The sequence below is a fragment of the Lactuca sativa genome, chromosome 1 (assembly GCF_002870075.4).
Source record: "Lactuca sativa cultivar Salinas chromosome 1, Lsat_Salinas_v11, whole genome shotgun sequence".
NCBI lineage: Eukaryota > Viridiplantae > Streptophyta > Magnoliopsida > Asterales > Asteraceae > Lactuca > Lactuca sativa.
Window position 1 is genome coordinate 29755713 of NC_056623.2, and position 19083 is coordinate 29774795.

The 19083-nt window shown below is 37.7% G+C and overlaps 1 protein-coding gene across 1 annotated transcript; it reads left to right on the plus strand.

Annotated features, from left to right (window-relative positions):
- Window positions 1-12940: 12940 nt before the first annotated feature.
- Window positions 12941-15322, plus strand: LOC111889128 (cytochrome P450 81Q32). The gene is made up of 2 exons (XM_023885275.3): window positions 12941-13987; window positions 14492-15322. The coding sequence occupies exons 1-2, from the start codon at window positions 13076-13078 to the stop codon at window positions 15110-15112; spliced, it is 1533 nt and encodes a 510-aa protein (XP_023741043.1). The 5' UTR covers window positions 12941-13075; the 3' UTR covers window positions 15113-15322.
- Window positions 15323-19083: the final 3761 nt, after the last annotated feature.

Sequence of the window (19083 nt, forward strand, 5' to 3'; positions counted from 1 at the left end):
ACAAAGCTATTGAGCTTAGGGTTCAAGAGAAACCCTAATATGAGTTTACTCCCTAACGACCAACACCCCTTGAGTTTACCTTCGTAAACTATTGAGTTTATGGCCGTAAGCTCATAACCTTTTGACAATTTGTCGGTTTGAAGTATTCTAAGCCATTCCAAGCATTCCTACTTCATGTTTAGGCCTTAGGAAATGTTTTGTGGCATCAATACGCTCCTAAATGGAGTTTACGGTCCATGGACCATTTCTCCATGAGTTTATTACCGTAAACTCTTATGGACTAAGGTATTTTGATGTTTTCAAGTCCCAAGCATAACAAGGAATAAATCTAGACTAGTTTCCTAAGCTTGCGAAGGGACTAGGGCCATTTTTACACCTCTTTGGGGTGTTTACGGTTTTGGGAGATCCCCAAACCGTAAACACATATAAATGAGGGATTTTGGTGGTTTTCATGTGCTAAACAAATCAAGGAAGGATTCTAAGTTAATACCCAAGGCTTAGGATAAGATAAAGCACACTTTGGCACCCTAAATAGGGTTTACGCTCCAAGGTGTTCTTAAACCGTAAACACCTTTGATCTTGGTGTTCTTGGATTATTTCTAGATGTATAGAAGTGTAACAAAGCTTGTAAGACTCTAGGATAGAAGCACTTACAAGTTAGAAGCTCGAAAAGGTGCTAAGGGCCCAAGAACACTAGTGTGTGTTCTTGGTGTTTTGGAAATCTAGTCAAAACACATAAATGGATGGATGAAAAGATGTACAATAACTAGATTAAGTGATATACTAACTTGAAAGGGCTAGAAACACTTACTAGATTGAAGATATTGAATAAAAACTTGGTTGATACTTGAGAGAGTTTTGGAGTTTACTCTTGAGGTTGCAAATGAGAAATGAAGTGTTTTGGGGAGTAAACTCATGCTTAAGCATGAGTTTATGGTTTTTGGGGAAATTTTTGGCCCAAACATAAAAGTTTGGCCGTGAATTTCTTAACTACGTGATACTTGCGGTTTTTGAAATTTCAAGACCCAAGACGACATTTCCTTTCACCCGTTCGTTTAAAGATTAATTATTAAAATAATCAAACGAACTTTAAATTTTCAAAAAAAAAAAAAGTGAACTTGACTTATAATTTGAAATGATTGACTTTAGGGTTTTACCGAATGAAGATTTCGGGTTGTCACAAAAACCCTATCCTTGAGAGTGATATTTGAAGCTTTTGAGTGAGTTTTGTATATTCTTGTGTGTGAAGATGAAGCTTTTGAGTGAGTTTTGTATATTCTTGTGTGTGAAGGAAGATCATCAAGGAAGGGGTTTTGCTCTCAAGTCTTTGGATCTAGCAACTACTCATCATTGTGCATCTTCTGGATGTATAAAGTTCCAACCTTGATGTATACTTCTTTAGGTATTATTTAAGCTTAGATTTACACTCTTTTGTCCCAAAGCTTTGATCTTTTTGAGTATGGATTACTCCAAAGCCTTTACATTGTTGATTCAAACGTTTTAGGATGATTTATGTCATAAAAATACAAGCTTGGATCTTGGTTGCTTCCATGCAAGAGTTATGGAATTGTAAATGGTTGAATAAGTTATGATTTTAGTGTTGGAATCCTTGTAGCCATGAAAATGAATAAAGGTTGCAAGTTTATGGGCTTATATGTTTTATTGAACTCATATCTAAAGTTTAAACGTAAGGTCTTAAGGCATTAAGACCTTAATAGGAGGTTTTGAACTGTGGTACGTACGCCATGCATAGATCGACGTACGCTATGCGTACTGCACCTCGACCCCGAATTCCTTTTCAACATCAATCACTTGTACGTGGGGAGTACATGGGTGTACACGGAGCGTACTGCTTGGACTTCAACATTTAGGCCATTATTTTGAGCCTTGGACCTTTAGGGTTGGGATTGATAAGTTGAGCTGGGTTTAGAAATAAGAAATGCCTTTTTTTACCCTTATTAGGATAATGGAATAATCGAACCATTTATAATGGGTTAAAACCTAGATTATTAATTAGGGTTATTTTTAGGATATAATTAGTGTAAGGAGTCATGTTAGCAGCAACTCGAGTGTGCAGTTCGATTATCTTCATTTAGAGGTGAGTCTTCTTACCACACTAGTGGGTCGAAGGCACCAATGTCAGCCCACTAATTTATATGTGTTGAATGTATGTGATTATGTGACTATGTTTGATAGAGTCAAATGATATATATATATATATATATATATATATATATATATATATATATAGTCAATATGGGCTCAGTGTCATTAAGGACTCTGGGTTGATACAGACCCGACATAGCTGCATGCTGTCATATGGGTCAATCTGGGCTTGGAGTCATTTCAGGTACTTCTGGTTCAAAAGGGAAGGGTCTGGCATGATCACAACGCATCCACCCATGTTCTGTATTTTCTTATGATTTGGATGTTATACTCTGATGATTGTTCACATAATGACATACTTTGTTTGGGGAGTCATTTCAGGTACTTTTGGTTCAAAAGGGAAGGGTCTGGCATGATCACAACGCATCCACCCATGTTCTGTATTTTCTTATGATTTGGATGTTATACTCTGATGATTGTTCACATAATGACATACTTTGTTTGGGGTTGTTTTGAATACTGGTTTTTTATTAAATTAAAATAAAAATTGTATCCATGATTTTTGGCCTGTTAGAGGATAGATGCCTAAACTGCTATAGACTTAAGCAATAGCATACTATAGGGAGATACCTAAACTGCAGTTATGTATATATATATATATATATATATATATATATATATATAGTAAGTAGTAAATTGCTATGCTAAACTACTCGAACCTACGGGAATAGAACGGCATGACGATCACAATGAGTGGAAGAGTCATTAATAATGAAGGAGGTCTAGCACCTTAAAACATAGGAGTAGGAGCTGCTCCGATTCATGATGGATGAAGTCTGGATGATGATACAGAACATGCTAGATCAGCAAAGGCGTGAGTTTAGAGAACTGCTAACCCAATAGCTAGTTAACGATAGGGGAGGAGTACCGGTGATCAACAAACCAATAATTGTCAACCAAGTTAACAATGGTCCGGTTCCTTCTCATGCAACAACGATCTAGGAAGGAAAAAACAAGCCTGAGAGTTATGAAGGACCAAAAAAACCACAGGTCGGAAGAAATGATGAACCCCGAGGCAACTACAAGTTTAAGGACTTTACGACTTGCAAGTCGTCATCATTTAGTGGGAAAGAGGATCCAGTAGGAGTCATGGACTGTATTTTTTAAATGGAGCTAGCCTTCATAAAATGTGGTCTATGATGGCTTAGTGTATACATTAGGGTCATATATAATTGAGATTCTAAGGGCTTAGAGTGTGTGATTCCGCCTTATTTCTTGTTCCTTGTTTGGTTTTGGATTTAGGGTAGAGTCCCTCAGTCGACGGTCTCCCCATCCTTAGTTATACATGACTCGTATACACCAAACGATTATAGAAGGGCTTGGTAGGGACCAACCTATCAAATCTCATCACTAATAATTGGAGCACTCATATTGCTAATACTTACTAAGAGTGGTGCAAAACATTCACAGTAGTGATAACAAGGACGAAACTGGTAACATTAAAAACGTGTACATAGAACATGCTATCATTCCACACAACCATTCCTTCCAAATCAATCCAACATCTATTATAGAAAAGAGCCAATAGCGTCAGTTGGCATGGGCTGGCTTGATCCTCACCATACAAATTTCATGTGCCACAAAGAGACCCTTCACCTTAACCAACCGTGTAACATCCGGAATTTCAGGTATTATATTTATTCTTTTTATTTTGAGTTTTTTTGGAAGAACTCGGTGAGTTGGTGCGTAGACTCGCCGAGTAGAGACGCGATTTCTCACCCGGATTAATGACCGGACTCGACGAGTCGCATTGGTGGACTCGGCGAGTCTGCGCTGTTTAATGAAACCCTAATTTCTCAGGTTTGGGGCCTATTTAAAGGGCCTTATGGCCGTCATTTGTGCTCACCAGTCCCCAGAGCGAAACCCTAGTGAGCTTGAGCGTTTGGAGTGAGAGAAGGAGCCATTATTGACCTTGGAGGTGTTATCTAGCAAGGGAAAGGAAGCTATAGCCAAGGGGAAACAAGAGGATCAACTTCCTGAAGATCTGAGGTCCAGAACATCACGTTTGAGGTACTATTTTCGAACCATTTTCTGTTAAGGTGATGTTCATGTTGATTTAGGGCTTATTGAGCCCTTTTGTGGCTAGATCTAGTGCTTCCTTGGTCCCTTAAGCGAGTTAGGTTCTGGATCTGGACCCTTGGAGGTCCAGAGTGTCCCTTTGTCCAAGCTTTTTATGAATCCATGGAGGTTTTGGTTTGGGATCTTTGTGCTTGAGGTCAAAACACCATTTATGAGTCATTAGGCGTGTTATGAGCGCCAAGACATGAACTTTACGTGGTAAATAAGCTTGGAAGGACTGGATCTATGAGTTAGTGGAGCAGATATGACCTCAGAAGGTCGTTTGGGGTTGTGCATGGAATGCACTCGCCGAGTCCATTTCCAGACTCGACGAGTTGGTGCGGGTTGTTCAGTGATTTCGAACCAGGGGTTGAGTAACCGAGTCGGGTGAGTGACTCGGTGAGTCGGAAGGGACTCAGAGGAATCGGGTCCCCGTAGAGACTCGACGAGTTGAGTTGACCGTTGACCATTGACCAGATTTGACCGGTGTTGACTTGATAGGGTTAGTCAACCTTAGTTGGGAAAGTGTTAATTAGAGATGTATTGTGTTATAGGAGGACTATAGCTCGGGAGATCGAGAACTAGTGATTTCATGGATTTACGAGTTACCGAGATACGTAAGGTGAGTCTTCTCACTATACCTTACCTTGAGTAGGTAATCAGAGTTATGTGACAGAGTATTTGTATGCTATATGTATGTTATGTGTTGTACTGCATTATTTCTATGTGATTTATGATGTGCATGTTTATAGAGTTGGAACCGGAAGGTTCACAGAGTTAGAACCAGAGGGTTCACAGAGTAGGGTCCACGGACCCACATAGTTATAGCCTCGAGTGGCTAATATATGCTATGTGTGGTATTTTGGGGAACTCACTAAGCTTTGTGCTTACAGTGTTTGGTGTTATTTGTTTCAGGTACTAGTGAGGATCGTGGGAAGGCGCCAGCCTGATCAGTACACACACGAGATTTTTATGTTATGAGATCTTGGGATTTTTATATGCTACTAATTCGAGTTTCAAACAATGATGTTTTTATGAATATTAAATGAATTGTGTTTTGTATAAAATGCGAAAAATTGTTTTGAAATTTACGGTGTTACAAATCGATTAACGAAACCCTACAACTTATAACGACAAATCCTTGAATTATCCCTGGTATCTAGACTCCTAAGTACCTATGTAAGAAATACCACGCTCTTCCTAGCCACAATAGAATTTGGAAACAAGAAGAAAAAAGACCTCAAGGAACCCCAGAAATTTATAACCTCCCTGAAATGTTCCCGAAGCTCTTTCGGAAATATCACCTACGTGGCAAGTTGAGTTCGAAAATCGACTCAACTCATGGAGCCATCTCCATATCCAGACCACCAGGGCCACTTGGTACCAACATAAACAACGAAGGTATCCGATCGATGGAATGACCCAGTAAGTATGAGAGTTATCAGACTAAGACTTGAACCTAAGAGAACGCCCATCCGACTCATAAAGAGGAAAGGCTAATTGTCCATAGGACCACTAACTACTAAGAATCGAACGAGCCCATCCTCAAGGATCGATATCTCCTATCCCAAATCGAGGACCTACTCGACATACCCTAAGGAACATGCAAAGATCGACATACCACTAGTTCAAAATTCCATAGTGAGGAACTCCCAAGACATCCTAAGAATTTTAAGACCAATTACATCACACGACCTTAACTTTAATGACAATAGTGTTAGCCTTAAGGTTTAAAGGCATTACTTTTGGGGTGTCATGTATAAAATTCTCATTAACTGTAACCATCCATTCACCTCACCATATAGGACGTAAATCCAGACCACCCCGTGTAGGCTGAGGTGACCAACACACGGCTGGCAAATGGGCAAGTGCCCGGCGACACTATCACCAGCCCCGAAAGCACCAGAGAGACAACCAAAGAGATCACCCAAACTCGAGCATGACTAAAGGAATCTAGAAGTTGACAAAAGAGTTATGCAAGCAAGCTACAGAAGCCCTTGGAACCCCAAGTCAGTAATTGTGTACTACTAAAAGCCGTATTTGGAAAAAGATAATACGCTCTGGGAAAGCATAGGAAATTGAACCCAAGACATATCAGACCTTCTGAAATCCTTGCTAAGGATTGGTCCAATGGCTTATAAACTCCAGCTACCGCCTGAACTCAACAATGTACTCCCTGTCATTTATGCGTCCAACTTAAATAAATGCTTATATGACGAAACTCTCATTGTCCCGCTTGATGTAATTGAAGGGAATGAAAATCTTTTTTTCATCGAAGAACTCATAGAGTTAATGGACTGGGAAACCAAAGGAGCAAGGTCAAATGCCATTAGCGAAGGTCCGCTAGAACACTAAACAAGGATCTAAAATCCCCAAGGAACAAAGAGACTGCACAAAACCGAGATACCTACATCTTTTCCCTAGTAGTTGAGAACTACTTTAGAGCGAATTCTAGGACAAAATTCCCTCTAACGGGGGGATGATGTCACAACTAGCAAATTAGGACGAAGATGTTGATCCCTGTACAAGATAATTCCCTCCGTGTGACCTAGCATCATTTCTTTTAGTGAAAAATCAAACTTCAACGCTATTAAGTACCTTCAGTTATGCAATATGATTTCAGTCGAGACAACCTCGTGCAAGCTCAAAACTCAATCCAATAAACAAAGTCCAATCAATTTTGGACCTTGGCTCAAGAATGTTAGACCCAAAACATTTATTGGACCAAGACCTCCTTATTGGGCCCTAATGGGCCGATAACTTCTCCTTTTGGTCTTGTTGGGCCGAAAACCCTCTAATGGGCCTTGTAAGGCCGAAAACCACTATTAGGCCCCCTAATGGGCCAAAAGTTCTTACTTGATTTTTCATAGGGCCGAAAACCCATACTTGGGCCTTATTTGGGCCAAAAACCCCTTAATTGGACCAAAACCCTTCCTAGGACATTAGTAGGTCGAAAACTCCTTTGGGCCAAGTCAAGATCGTAGCCCACTATTCTTTTGGGCCAACCTTAGGCCGTGAACCTCCTTAGTCCGATCGAAATTTAAAAAAAAGAATAATAAAATAAAACGAATACAAAAGTTGACACATCATATTTATACAACATTTTTCCAAGTATTATCCTTCATGTATCTATACTATATCTTGCATGTATCCATATACCTATCATATCCATGTCCTTATAACTCAAACACCCCTCTCCCCTCTCCTTCTTTACCTCTCGGCTACTCTCTCCCTCTCCACCTTTATTCACAACTTCAATTCCAACTCATTTCCTCTCAACATTCAACATTCTCTCATCCCCTCTCTCTCTAAGATTCCGTGTGAGTGTGTGGGTTCTTCAAAGAAGTCTTCATCCAAGGATCACAAAGTTGTTAAGTCCATGTTTGATTCAAGTGTTTTTGGTGCATATATGTGCTTAGAACTTTCAATTTACACACTTTGTTGTGTGTCAAACTCCTTAGAACACCCATATTTTCGAGATTATCCTCAAGAAGGCAAGCTACGCTCGAAATCCTTCTTCATCTTCATCTACATCTCGAAAACCCTCAAGGTGAGCTTCATACCCCCACTCTTTTCATGTTTTTCATACTCTTGGGGGGGGGGGGAATACAAGTTAAAATCTCATTTAACCAATGAATAATTGCATGTACCGATGTGTAATGTGTTTAACTTTAGGATAATTGCATGAGCATGGAAAATATATTATACAACTTCATAAAATTCATGGGAAGTGTGTTGGTTAACATATTTATTACATTAATACCTGTGGATGAGGGTTATAACCTCAAAAGTGGCAAAAATGTGTGTTGGATTCAAATATGTATAACTTAAACTTAATTCCCAACTTTCCATAGAAACATTATAGTCCATTTACGGACTGTTTTGATCATATTGAATGTAATATTTTTCAAAAATGTTTTACATGTAAATAGTTCAGGTTTATACATTTCTAATGACTACTCTCACGCGTTCGTACGATTTTTCTATAATTTTTGGCGATTTTTACAAAATTGCCTATTGTAACATCCCAAAATTCAAGACTAAAAATTTATTTTAAATAAAACATTACTCAAGTAAAGTCATTGATTCAAAACATAATCAAAGTAATAGTTTTCAAACACATGTTCATTACCAGAGTAAAACATTCCCAGGTTGACAATCCTATGGTGTGTGCCATGCGATCACCCCGAGCTCCATCATCAGCTTCCGGAAGTACCTGAAACCAAAACTGAAAACCGTAAGCACGAAGCTTAGTGAGTTCCCTCATCATAACTCATACCATACAATCACATAACATACACATATTGTCAGGCATATCCGGGTGCCCGACCTACCCCTTCGGTCCTCTCGACCAGATACTGGCTAACATATCTGGGTGCTGGCCTCCCCTTCGGCCCTCTCGACCGGATACTGAATGATATATCTGGGAGCTTGCCTCCCCTACAGTCCTCTCGACCAGATACTGGCTAGCATATCTGGGTGCTGGCCTCCCCTTCGGTCCTCTCGACCGGATACTGTCTAGCATATCTGGGTGCTGGTCTCCCCTTCGGTCCTCTCGACCGGATACTGGGGACTATTTCACCCCTACTACTACCACATAACACATATATTACATAATCTATCTAGCATGGCTGGGCGTGACCGCCCCTTCGGCCCTATCGACCGGTAGTCTGGGGGACTATCTCCCCCTACCGCCTCTAACTCATCTAACAGATCATGCTAGCATGTAAACATAATATCACATACTGTCAGACGTTTCTGGGGTGTCTGGCTACCCTCCGGTCCTAACAACCGAACTCTACTGATGAGCCAGGGAGCCCCGTCCATGCTCCTACTGATAATGAGATACAGGTCCAGTCCACACTCACTTTTTCCCTAACTTGGGCCTCACCCCTGATCTGCTGCTAATGAGATGTGGAACACCATCCACACTCTGCTATTAGTAACGTACGAGACCTCGCCCACACTCACCACCCTACCAGGCACATACAAGTATCACACAGACAACAAGTATAAACTATCACATAAACCATTCCTTGGGCACCCGCCCGCTATCATTGGACCTTGTCCTGAATATCAAACTAGCATATTGTGCCTAGGGCTAACCCCCGGGCCTTCTACTCATAACTACATGGGCCGACATTGTGGCCGTAGACCCATTCACACAAAGGGAAACTCACCTGCACTGGATGAACTTGCTGATGATCCCACTAGCTGCTGCCCAACCACTCACTAAACTCCTGCTCTACTTGCTTCCTGAGCTATCCATATCAATGCAGCACTTAGTCTAACTGATCCCCGACAGTCAACCAAGTCAACTCTGGTCCAAGTCAAAGTCCTGGTCAAAGTCAACCTTCCAGGTCAAGCCTACTTGCCGAGTCCACTTACTGACTCGCCGAGTTCTCATGCTCAAAGTCCTTCCAATCGCGGCTTGACTCGCCGAGTCAGCTCCTGACTCGCCGAGTCTACTGATTCCCGATTCCTGTCCTGTCCAACTCACTGAGTCCTTGCTCGACTCGCTGACTCAAGTCTTAACTCGAAGGGTTTGGGACCACGCGACCTGACTCGTCGAGTCTAAGAATAGACTCGCCGAGTACAAGGCAATCTTCAACCAACTCGCCGAGTTGTTCATCCAACTCGCCGAGTTCATGCCCATCTTCATCTGACTCGACGAGCTGTTCATCCCACTCGTCGAGTTCCTCCTCATCTTCAAGCTACTCGCCGAGTCCACTCGAAGGACTCGCCGAGTCCATTCGGTTCTACAAACATGCAGAGGACTTTTGAGTCATGCAGGGACTCCAAATTGTAGATCTACCCTTCCCAAGCCTATTCCTCACGAAAAGTTGCAAACTTTACGTGTAAAGAGGGAGATCTAGGCAAAATGCACCATAAACTAAGGTTTAAGACCAAAAGGCTCCATAATCCACTCAATGACTGATACTTTACGGGATTCTAAACCAAAACAAGCATGGATCTGAGGTAGCATCCTCAGATATGGACCTCAAGCTCGAGATTGGTCTTAGACATGGCTTAAAAGCCCCAAAACTCATAACCAAAGTAGATCTGGATGAAGGAAGCGACTTATTACCTTCAAGTGCTCTGAAATGTCCTTCAACTTTGGATTTGCTGCAGTTCCTTGAAGCCTCAATGATTCCTTCCCTCCTTCTTCCTTCAAATCACCCACAAAATGGCATAAAGCTTGGATAAGCAACAATGGTGGTTTAAGGTTCGAATTCTGGGTTGGAGAGGCAGTAAAGGAGCCCAAGGAAGAAGAATGAGACGTTTATATAGGCTCCAAGTCCCGGATTTAGGGTTTTCCTCGCACAGACCCTACTCGCCGAGTCGCCTTGGCTGATTCGCCGAGTTGGTCACTTACTCCTCGACTCGAATCCCGCTCGGACTCGCCGAGTTCCTCCTTGGACTCGCCGAGTCCCCCTTAAATTTAGGGTTTCCTTTACTTTCTTGGCTTTCAAAACTTTGGGTGTTACACCTATCATTTCCAGAATAATTTCAGACCAACCTATGAAGATGAACATTTTACACTGGTTTGAGGCTATTAAAAATCATGAGAAAAATTCTGAACAAATTAGACTCAATTTGCAAACTCCCAGAGTTTACGGAGCTAAATTTCGACTTATGATGATTTTTCTATATTTTTTTTCTAAAAATAGGGACATAAAAGTCAAAAACTTGAAAATTGTTTTAACATACTAAAAGTGTTTATACTTGTGTTTAGATGTAAGTTTAAAGGTTGTAATCTTTTGAAAACACCCATACATGATAACTTGCATGTGCTTATATATTTGATTATATAAATAGTTTCAATTACACTAGATACACTCAAGTCGTTTTACAAGAAAGAGAAGTCATAGTTCACGTAAATCTGTTAATGCTCTAGTGAGACACTCCTTCACTCGTACCTACCTAGCATACAACGTAAGTCTTGTAGTTATAACCAGAGTCTCCTAGAGGGAGAACGAGATAATTGTGTATAGATCTATACGGGGTTGACACCCCCACACCTGAGCTGTTCGCTACAGGTAGACGGGCCAGTCTAGGGTGACAAGTATCTTTAGAAACCGACGCCTAAAGAACGTCAAGACAGGCGTGTCGGTCATATTAGCATGGTTATAACGACTCACATAAGGATTAACAACACTATTTTGGTTTACGGGAAGCTTTTCTTCATCAATTTTATTAAAAGAAATGAAACTATATACTAATGTCTGTACACTATTCATTTTCATCATGGTCTTAGGGTTTAAGACTATAGTTCTCTATTAAGAAAATATTGGATTTTCTGGATATATTCATTATTACTCTACAAGGAAAAGACACAAAGGGATTACTTACGATTTCAGTCCACTCATTTAAAAGAAAATATAGCATTTTCTGGAAACGTACGCTTTATACTTACAAACATAGGAAAACAAAGAACATGCATGCAACTATACACGACTTTTGAACAAGACTCACAAACTACTTTTTATAGAAAATATTGGATTTTATGGAGTTTTACAATTTATTATAAGAAAAGATATCACAAAGTTTTTCCTACAAACATGCTTATGAACTCACCAACATTTTATGTTGACGCTTTTCAAAACGACTTGTATTCTCAGGGACTCAGTGAACAGGTACTCGAGCCTTGGATCTAGATTATTTTACTACCTTTTACGCAATCATATTTTATGATATTTTGGGTAATTGATAAACAAGTACAATTTGTAAAACAATGAATGTTGGTATATTGTAATGTATGATATTTGGTTGCTATGTTTCATTCATATTCAATTATTATGATACTACACAATGACGTCAACCACCCCCGGACGTTTCTGCCGTCCTGGTTCGGGGGTGTGACACTATAGGAGTACTTTGTGTCGGTTAAAGATGCACATACTTTTGGGAACCCTGAGCCTTTTAATATCAAAGAACATGTACTGATTAATTACAATCTTTGCGAATTTTGGTGCTAAAAATGTTTATGCGACTCATATTTTGAGTGGCCTAAGCTTTTATGTATTTGATCTGTGGAGTTTTATAAATCTTTATGGTTATGGGGTATGGTTGGGCTCGACTTTTCTGACGATTTGTGGTGGAGCCCGGTGAATGTGGTAGTCGTCGAACCTGTTCAAGTCTCTATTTTCATTCAGGTATATGCTAGAATTTAGTTAGATAGTTGTTTAGAAGAATATAATTTATTGGGTGTTGATTTATTTCTTATAATTTTTATAAAATCAAATAGATTAGTGAAAATTAAACGTCAAATAGATTAGCGAAAATTGCGGCAAGGTGGTGACTGTAGGCTCGCCGGAGAAAATGATCGGATGCTCATCGGAGTTGTAAACATTGCCGGAAGTTCTGTTTTTTTTTTTTATGCCGGAAATCTAGAACAACATGTCATAAAGAGGTAATGTGAACAAAACCAACAAGTTTAACGATGTATTTTGCAAATAACAACAACAACAACAACAACAGACGACTAAAGTAATGTTAACCTTTTAAGTTATTTGCCCTTGTATTTAAACCATGAATGTTTTATTAAGCTATTAATACTCTTTGCTACGATTTTGCCATCATTTACCAAAAAAAAAAGAAAAAAAGAAAAGAAATCATTATATCTTATTTGTCCATTTTCTTAATGAAATTTGAAGTTTTACTTTCTAGAACGTTTTGTGGTCTTATTTAAATGAGTTTTGTATTTTGTAAGTTGTAACCATTGCAAGTAATAAACAAGTGGACTTCAAAAATCAATATTGAGTAATTTGTAACCCAAAGTGGTATTTTTTGTAAGTCTCAACCTTGGTTTTATCTGGCATGGCCTATAAAAGCAAAACCCAAATCCTCAATGAAAGCATGCATCAATAGCTTCAAGTCTTCAACAATGGAGGTTCCATACTTGTACATCTCCTTCCTACTGCTTCTGGCCTCCTACTTCTTCACACTCCATCTCCATCGCAAATTCTCCAACCTTCCGCCAACCGTTTTCCCTAGCCTCCCCATAATCGGCCACCTATATCTTTTAAAACCACCAGTGTATAGAACCTTCGCCAAGATCTCCGCGAAGTATGGCCCCATCCTCCTCCTCCGCCTTGGATCCCGCCGTGTCGTCTTGCTCTCCTCCCCTTCTGCAGCCGAAGAATGTTTCACCAAAAACGACATCATTTTTGCCAACCGGCCTCGCATGTTATTCGGTAAGATCCTAGGCAACAACTACAACAGTCTCGTTTGGTCGCCCTACGGTGACACCTGGCGCAATTTCCGACGAATTGCCTCAAATGAGATCCTCTCTACTCTTCGCCTCAACGAGTTCCAAGATATACGTGTCGATGAAGGCAGGATCCTGATACGGAAACTGCTTTCTCATTCGTCCATGGTGGATATGAAGTCGGTTTTGTATGAGCTGACGTTGAATGTGATGATGAGGATGATCTCCGGGAAGAGGTATTTCGGCGACGATACACCGGAGGTGGAGGAAGAAGGGAAAAAGATAAGGGAGATACTAGAAGAGAGTTTTTTGCTTTCTGACGCAGCTAATGTTGGTGATTACTTGCCGATTTTGAGTTGCTTGGGAGGGAAGGGACTGGAGAAGAAATTGCTTGCGTTGAAGGAAAAGAGGGATGTGTTTTTTCAAGGTTTGATCGAACAACTTAGAAAGTCGAGAGATAAAAAGAAGAAGACGATGATTGAAGTGTTATTATCTCGTCAAGAATCAGATCCCAAATACTACACTGACGAAATGATTAGAGGCTTGTTTATGGTAATATCTCCCATTTGTTACATTGTAATTTACGAGTTCAGTTTAATATTTCAAATGGATCTCTATCTTTCCATCCCACCATTTTTTTCAAGTCATCCCAAACCATAAAAAAAATAGCCATAGAAGTTGTAATATTTCTATCCCACACTATTCATACCTTTTTTATAAGAGACCCATGTGGGGACATTCAAAACTTTAGTTATGGAGGCCGTTCAATATTCAACTATTGATAGTATCCATGGCATTAAATATTTTGATATATATGGATTTTTAGATTATTGTAACATAATCCCAATAATTGATCGATCAAAATATGTTCTTGGAAAGACTTTAAGGATCATAGATCCTTAAAATAGAAGTATCATAATTCATAAATCTTTCGGTGATAATTAGAGTGTAAATAAATTTATAAATTATTTTTCATTACAACTATATATATGATTTGCTTTTGAATTTCAATGTGGGATCTAATACAATCAATAATTATGGTGATTGATCGATTAGGTCTTGTTATCGGGTGGAACCGATACTTCGGCTGGAACTATGGAATGGGTTATGTCTCTTTTGCTAAACAACCCACAAGTTTTACAAAAGGCACAACACGAGATGGATACAGTTATTGGTACAGACAGACTTATTGATGAATCAGACGTAATCAACCTCCCTTACCTCCGTTGTATCATAAACGAGACCCAACGATTGTATCCGGTGGGCCCGCTACTCGTCCCTCACGAGTCATCAGAAGATTGTATTGTCAGTGGCTATAAAATCCCAAGTGGCACAATGTTACTTGTCAATCAATGGGCCATACATCATGACCCGAATATATGGGTCGACCCGGAAAGATTCGACCCTGAAAGGTTTGAAGGGCTGGAGGGGACAAGAGACGGGTTTAAGTTTATGCCATTTGGGTCGGGAAGGAGGAGTTGTCCTGGGGAAGGGCTGGCAATGCGGGTAATTGGGTTGACTTTGGGGTTGCTTATTCAATGCTTTGAGTGGGAAAGAGTGAGTGAAAAGATGATTGATATGACCGAAGGTTTTGGGCTCAACATGCCTAAGGCTGAACCACTTGTAGCCAAGTGTAAACCACGTTTACAGATGGAGAAGCTGCTGTTGAATGTGTGAGTCGATTGTCATGTTGGCTATTGTCTATTCAGAAGCAAGTTTATGATTGAGGTTTTTCTATATAGTTACAAAATATTTGTGAATTTTATGTCTAGATCACGTTTATTGATCTATGTTTATGTGATCATAGTTCATGTTCTCATAAGTGTATGTGTGTATCCATTGGAACTAGTTTAATGAAGATCTCCCTCGGAGAGATAGTATTGTCTATTGAAGGACTATTACAACTACTTTTTATGTATATATTTTTTTTCAAACGTTTGGTCAGTGTATTTATTGTCTGGACCATTGGGCCAATGCCGGAGCCTATTATGTATTAAAGGCCCAGGGGACCCGGTTTTAGGGTGCTTAACATGTGAAATTCAAAACAAAATTTCTAGTATTTTCTTCAATCTGCGAATCTTGTTTACAGTGTGATACCAAGCAATTATATATGAGTTTAAAGTCATTTTTTGGGAACATATTATACAGGGATATGTTATTTTTTTCCGATTAAATTTTATCTTCCTTTTCGAAAAATATTTTATATTTTTTATTTGACCCTTTTATTAGTTTTTTTTTTCTAAAAAAAACAAATAAAAAGTTGAGGGTTTTAAAAAAGGTTGAAGGTTTTTACAACAACATAAATAATAAAAGGTTGATGTTTTTTTTTTCGGAAAACAAATGAGAAATCCTTTCAAAGAAAAAAAATATATTTAGTACGGAAAAAGACACATTATATAAGGTATATTCTTTTGTAAATTTAAAAAAAATGACCTATAAAATTTCAAATGATTTTTAATTAAATCATATATAAAAAGGTTATTGTCACTATCGCCTAATGTTTCATATATTGGTTTAAATGGTCTCGTGACTTATTATTATTATTCTTATTATTATTTGTCTTTGAAGGGTACGAACTTATGTTTTACTGGTTAATTTCGTATATTTACCTATTTTTAAATGTTACACTGCCTTGTCAACTACCAACTAAGCAGGTGCGTCAACAATGACTCATTGTTGGTAGTGAGTCGACTCATCGTTGCCACATAAGCCAAGAGTTATTACTCCTATTTAGTCAACTGCAACAACCTCTCTCTCTCTCTCTCTCTCTCTCTCTCTCTCTCTCACTAGGGGTGTTCACGGTCCGTTTTTTTTTGGTTTTTATATCAAACCAAAGCCAAACCGTTAGTAACGGTTTTTATAAATCAAAAATCAAATCCAAACCGTTAAAATTTAAAATGGAATCAAACCGAATCGTTACTAACGGTTTGACTTTGGTTTGGTTTCACCGTTTGTGCTTTATATGCCCATTCAATAAAGCCCACTAACTCAGGTTAGCTTAGACTCCAAACTGTACAAAGGGACTAAGTTTGTCCAACCCACTTTAGGGAAAACACTGTCTCAATGGAGCCTGCTAGCCCAAGGCACAATTGTCTTGTTTTTCTAAGCTGAGAAATGCTCCTTTTTATTGTCTTTGCCTTCTTTTTATTATTTCTTTGTCGGCGATGTGGGAGGTGAGTTCTTTTACACAACTCACTAGGCCTGTCAAAAAAACCCGAAACCCGTTCTACCCACCCGACCCGTTCGAAATTCGGGTATAGTTGGTCAGGTAGAACGGGTAACGGGTATGAACATTCGGGTAATAGATTAACCCGATAATAATATAGGTCAGGTTTTAGGTATGAATATTTATTTTCGGGTATACCCAAATACCCGAATTCGTTTTTTAAATAATATCAAATATACAATGCAATCATGTACGCACACTTCAAATAAAACAAAACCATTCGTTTCCTTCTTATGAACGACGGCTCAACAGTCGACGCAGACTTGCAAAGGGAATATGACGCTTAAGCTGAAGTCCTGAACTGTCATCACAATTCTCAGTTTCTCACTATTGCACGGAATGAAATTAAAAAAGTACATAACGTATTATAATAATTTGTATTGTTATTATATATGTACTTGTTAATTGTATGAAGTATTTTCCTACCCGATTCTTTATTAAACCAACCAACATGTAAAAAATAAATAAATAAATAAATAAAAATTATCAATAAGTGTCATTTAAGAAATTTTCGGGTATACCCGATAATTACCCGACCCGACCTCAAACCCGAATACCCGAAACCCGAAAACCCGAATTACAATATAGGTCGGGTATCGGGTATTATTTTCTGCAGGAAATATCCGTTCTACCCGAAACCCGAAAAATTTACCCGTTCGACACCCCTACGAACTCACGTAACATGTTTTCTTCTTCTCTTCTTCTTTATTCACTTAAGAGGTGGCTGACGATTTAATATTCATATATTATAAACACAAATATTTAATAAGCATGTATAAAACAAACACAGTACATATTTATTTTTCAACAAAAAATGTATTGTATATAACTATATGGGAAAAGTGAATATACCCTTAAGGGTATATAAGCTTACGTACCCAAACACACTATAATACGTCGTTTTGTTTAATATATTTATTATAATGTGTGTAAACTTCAACTCTTAACTTGATTAACTTTCAAGATTTTTCGAAATTTCACTAATATCTTTCTCTTATATCATATCTTTTTGCTGAACACTTATTAGGCTATATATATTGTAGTTGAAAATGAAAATTACGTAAGAGGAAGATTTATGTGTAATTTATAATAATCTTGGAAGTAAATCAAGTTTGAAGTTAAATTATAAGAACATTGAACAATTAGAATGTATTATATGATACAAAACGACGTAGTATGATGAGTTTGGGTACCTAAGCTTATATACCCTTAAGGGTATATTCACTTTTCCCTAACTATATATACACTTCTTATACAACAGAATATGCATATATAAAACGTACACATAACATATTTATTCTTTTACATATTATCATATTACATAACACAACACATTTATAAAACATACGCATAACATATTTATTCGTTTACATATTACCATATTACGTAATACAACACACATTACATATTTATTTATTTTACATACAATAAACACACATATTTTTTATATATAATTTGTTAATTACATATAAAAAAGTTTATGTATATATATATATATATATATATATATATATATATATATATATATATATATATATATATATATATATATATCCTACGGTCCGGTTCAGTTTTATATGGCTTGAAAAATTTTACATCGTAAGTCAAGCCGTTCAGTACGGTTTCGAGAATTTGAAGCCACAAACCAAACCGTAAAGAAAAATACAAACCAAGAAACCAAACCGATAACCGGTTTGACCGGTTTCACGGTTTCAAATCAAACAATGAACACCCCTATCACACACACACAAACCATTTTTTTGCTTCTCATAAAAACCCTCAAGTTTTCAGGGTTTTGTTGGTTTTGCCCAAAGTTGAAATTTATATCCGCTTTTACCCAAACATTTTCGAAAAAATGTTTGGTTTTACTCTTTTACCGGTGATAACAAGTTTTCCAGGTTACTATTATATTAAATTCGCAGAAAAAACCCTTAAGTTTACCATTTTTTTTTTGCGTTTTTACCCTTAAGTTTATAATTTTTTTTACACTTTTACCTTAAGTATATTTTTTTCATAATATACATATTAATGCAGAAAAATCATATTTATATACGAAAAAATATTTAATTAAATATTGTATTTATATTTTTTTAATGTTATATATATATATATATATATATATATATATATATATATATATATATATATATATATATATATATTTGTTTGTGTGTGTGTGTTTTTGCATGGTTATACAATTTAAAAAGATAAATAATATTTTTAGAATTATGAATATGTGTTTATAGATATAGTTTTTAACATTTTTATGTATTAATATGTATTTATACTTCTAAAATTATGTTTATACTTTAAAAAAAACATATATCAAAATACTTAAACATATTATGAATATGTGTTTTATAGATATAGTTTTTAACATTTTTATGTATTAATATGTATCTATACTTCTAAAAATATATTT